This window comes from Morone saxatilis, unplaced genomic scaffold (genome assembly GCF_004916995.1).
Source record: "Morone saxatilis isolate NCDOM2014 unplaced genomic scaffold, NCSU_SB_2.0 Contig21, whole genome shotgun sequence".
In the NCBI taxonomy this organism is placed as follows: domain Eukaryota; kingdom Metazoa; phylum Chordata; class Actinopteri; family Moronidae; genus Morone; species Morone saxatilis.
The window spans coordinates 1,531,803-1,536,351 of record NW_023339774.1 but is presented as its reverse complement, the minus strand read 5'-3'; the positions used below and the strand labels follow the sequence as shown (position 1 = coordinate 1,536,351).

The 4,549-nt window shown below is 39.9% G+C and overlaps 1 protein-coding gene across 1 annotated transcript in view; it reads left to right on the top strand.

Moving 5' to 3' along the window:
• Nucleotides 1–3,772, top strand: part of smyd1a (SET and MYND domain containing 1a) — an 8,832-nt gene extending 5,060 nt beyond the window's left edge. The window contains exons 5-10 of the mRNA XM_035667804.1: nt 234–272; nt 1,169–1,364; nt 1,512–1,604; nt 1,712–1,875; nt 3,126–3,294; nt 3,410–3,772. Coding sequence (XP_035523697.1) covers nt 234–272; nt 1,169–1,364; nt 1,512–1,604; nt 1,712–1,875; nt 3,126–3,294; nt 3,410–3,502 — 754 coding nt within the window. The 3' untranslated portion in view covers nt 3,503–3,772. The remainder of the gene's footprint in view (nt 1–233; nt 273–1,168; nt 1,365–1,511; nt 1,605–1,711; nt 1,876–3,125; nt 3,295–3,409) is intronic.
• The last annotated feature ends 777 nt before the right edge of the window (nt 3,773–4,549 follow it).

Sequence of the window (4,549 nt, the reverse complement as noted above, 5' to 3'; positions counted from 1 at the left end):
CCCTGTAAAACCTGTGGAATCTGTACTGTGTTATTACACCCAGAGAACCAGAAAGTTATATAACCACATCAGGTACAATCATATAACAGGATTTGCATCATATAGACTTGTTGATGCTTTATTGTAAACAAAAGGCAAATGTATGAATGTTTATACATTTTATAAATGTTTTATAATTCAATGTTGTATCAATTAATTAATCAATTTACACTGATTGTCACTTTCTTTTGCAGCCAGTCAGCTGTGAGTTCAGCTCTCCATTCTCAGAGGAGGTACGTATTACAGCTGTTCACAGCTGGGTGTGAAGTGGCCATAAATTCATTTTATCTATTAAAGGACCAGTGTGTAGGATTTAGTGGTATTTAGTGGTGTAGTTATGGTGGCAGCAAAACATGCAGAACAGCAGAAAATGTGAACGCCCCTATCTGGAGCCAGAGTTTGGTTTGTCCCTTCTGGGCTACTGTAGAAACATGACAGATCAACATGGTGGACTGCTAGAAGTGGGCTTGCTCCCTCTGTAGATAAAAATGTCTCATTCTAAGGTGATTATACACTAATAACAACATAGCTATGAATATTATATTCNNACACACTGGACCTTTAAAACTAAACACAATTAAAACACAAGCAAGATTTGCTTCATGAGCACTCAATTCAAGTTTACAGTAATGGTACATGATGCGGCAATTAAGTCATTCATTTAATCAAAACGTATAATAATGTCTCTAATGAATAAAAGTAATTATAAGTGTATTGTCAGTCAGCTATATTAGAACGGAACACTTTGACAGTTTTGGTGAAAATATTATCCTACTCACTTTCTACCTGACAGCTGAGAAGATTGATACCACTTTCACGTCTGTAATCTAAATATGAAGCTACATTTTTCGATTGTTTTCTAAATTATTTTTCTGATACACACTGTAGTTTATTTATACGCCGCTGAAAATAGTGTTTAATAAAAACTACAGTTGTTTAAGGAAATTACTGAGCCTTTTTATTGCTGTGATAATGTCAAATGAAAACCCAGCTGCTCCAAAAATATCAAGCATTTCTCTCTAACCCAGTAGGATCAGACAATGACAGCAGTTTCTCAATCCTATCTGAAAATGTCAGAAAAATCCTCACATATGTAACCAGACCCCGTCCTGTCTTGCCTTTGTCCCAGGATCGAGCTGCGAGCCGTGGAGAAAATTGCAGAGGGCGAGGAGCTGACCGTCAGCTACGTGGACTTCCTCAACCTGACTGCTGACCGCCAGAAGAAGCTGAAGGAGAACTTCCACTTCGACTGCACCTGCGAACACTGCAGTCAGCACATCAAGGACGACCTGATGATGGCTGCCGCAGAGAGCGAGGGGAACAAAGTGAGTGAGGGGACACGGGGGAGATTCTACCGTACACCAAAAGGGGGGTTTCAGTTGGGTTTGCATATGATATGCCACACAAGATGCAGAATCTGACTGCTTCTGGATATTCCTATTAGCTGTGTTGTTGCTGTGTCTCCCCCTCAGCTATCTGCTGATAAGGTAAAAGAGGTGACCGCCTTCAGTAAGGAGTGTCTGGAGAAGATTGAAATGGCTCGGGTTGATAGGGATTACCAAGAGGTACTCAGCACTGCTTTCAGCTTTTCTTCAGCTCCTCTTTTATTGTCTTACACTGTATATGCTCCACGTTCCTCTGTCTCTCCCGTGTTTTGCCTGTCCTCGCTCAGGTGGTGAAGTTGTGTCGTGAGTGTCTGCAGAAGCAGGAGAACGTCTTGGCCGACACTCACCTGTACAAGCTGCGTGTGCTCAGCATTGCCAGTGAGGTTCTTTCATACCTGAAGTCCTTCTCTGAGGCTGCAGGGCTCGCCCGCAGGATGGTGGAGGGATACAAGTGAGTGCTGACAGAGGGCGTTGCTCTGGAGGGATTCTCTACACAACCATAACCACACTATTCCTGCCTGACATGATACAACATCAGTACACAATTATTGTTAAAGGTCCAGTGTGTAACATTGAGGAGGATCTATTAGCAGAAATGGAATTTAATATTAATAGGTATGTTTTCATTACTACCTGGTGACATTGGATTTAAAAAGAAATAATGCGTGGCCATGCGTTATTATCTCGTGTTTTTGTTACCTTAGAGTGGGATGTTTTTATCTACAGAGGAGTAGTAAAAATGCTTGATATTAAGTATGTTTTTTATTCATCATGGGCGCATGAAACACTTTAATGTAACATATTTTATTTTAAGTTCGACTATAGCTTACTGTTATTAATTACCTTTATTTTGTAAACCGGAGTGGAATACGCTGTTTCCCCCGCCAATTTTACCATACCATAATGCTGAGAAATACTTGAACACTCCGCAGGTTTCATATCACAGTCATATCTCGAGATCTCGAATTAATTATATCGTTATCTCGGGAAAACAAAGTGTCGTTATCCGAGATCTCGAGAAAATTAACTCCTAATCACAAGAAAATGGAGGAAATAAAATGTATGAATGCATGACTTCTTAGGGCTTCCGTACTATAGTACTATACTTATGCTGATTCTAGAACTCTTTCTAAAAGGTTGTTGTGTTCTCTTTAGACTCTGTCTAGAGCCAGTGTTTGGTTTGCCTGTTCTGGGCTATCCTCTGTAGATAAAACAGCTCATTCTAAGGTAATAAAAACATAAGGATTCCTATATTTTTAACAGGCATGGTTTTTCCCTTGCCCTGTCGCAAAGTGCTTGCTTCATGGTGGGAAACTGTTTTGGGTCTTAATGTAACAATGTTATAAGGAGTTCGGTCTAGATCTCAATCTATTTGAAAAGGTGTCCTGAGAATAACTTCTGTTATGAATTAGCACTATACAAATAAAATTGAATTGAATTGAATATATTCAGGTGATTATACACCAATAAAAACATAACTATAAACATTATATTCCATTCCTGACAATAGATCATCCTCAATGGTACACACAGGACCTTTAAACCCCATGTTATCTTCAGCCTAGATCAGAACCCTGAATTTCCCAGTTTTCCAGAGTTCAATTACCAGCAAACTAATCAATCTGTTGATTTTATGTTCCCAACACACAAAAATAGGATAACTGATCCTTCACTGTAACATTCCCTCCCTCTCTTGAACAGGAAGTTGTACCACCCTAACAACGCCCAGTTAGGCATGGCCATCATGCGGGCAGGGATCACTCACTGGCATGCAGGGCAGATAGAGGTGGGTCACGGCATGATCTGCAAGGCCTACCGCATCCTTATGTTCACCCACGGACCCAACCACGCCATCACCAGAGACCTAGAGGTATGTCAGGCAGAAGTTTAGTTTTATATTCAGTGAAAAAAAATCGTAATATTTAAATATGATTTAATATTGTAAGCACAACACTCACAGCAACCTTGCTTTTTTCTGCCTTCAGTCCATGCGCAGGCAGACTGAGCTGGAGCTAAAGATGTTTAAGCAGAACGAGCAGGTGTACCACGCCATGAGGGATGCTGCGCTGAAGAAATGAAAAGATCAGAGCACAAGCAATAATATGATAATATCTTATCACCTTCACTGCTGAAGATCCTATCACTAAAAAACCTGCTGATGTTCTGATGCATGTCTAACACTGACATACATACTGTATGTCCTCTAAAGCACTGCACCCAGCCCCTGTGCTGAGCCTGAATGATACAGTGTTCTGTTCAAATCAGCATGTGCAGATGAAACACGAAATGTAACTGTATGTACAGTATCTGCAATAAAAGTGGAGATACGACATGTGTCACAGAAATAATGAGCTCCTGACAACCAGCGCTGTAGCCGCTTCTTCCACTGAGTCCTCCAACTTCTTGGATGTGCAATACTAAACCAGTGGACTGCACCTTTAAGTGCAGTCCTCTGGTATGCTAATGCATCGGTTGAAAGGCAATTTCTCTCAAGAAATATCGTCTTGCTTATTAGGACTCTAAAACTGTTGTAAACATATCATACCACCTGATGCTTGGTCAAAAGAAGGAATAAATCTGTATACCAGTATCACCTTTAATACAAGACAATTACCTTTACAGACGGTGAAGCTGAGACACTGCAGGGAGACTGCTTTAACATGGAAAACCACACTTTTATTTGAAGTATTGAAATAGTGTTTTGACAGACACATCCTATTAAATAGGACAATAAGAATTCACTTTACACAAAGATTTTTCATTATTGATACAAAGTTGGAGAGAAAAAGGCAGAACGAAGATCTAAGCAAGAAACCCACACATTATACAAAGAGTATCAAAAAGTTGAAAATAGAAGCTCTGTGCGTTGCTGCTACAGTATCTCATCGTACGGTGAGCCCTGAGAAGTCTGTTTGTGGGCGTCTGCATAGAGGTCAAAGGTCATCCAATAACAGTCTCTGCTCACTGAAGTATTGCTTTAAGCTGAAGTCTAAACAAAAACTCGATCCACTTCGATAAAGTATTCGATCTACGTCACCTTTTCCAATGTTTGTTGTGCTACAATTTAAAAATGTGTTTTTGTTTTTGTGCATTGTTCATATAACATACTGTATATATATATATAT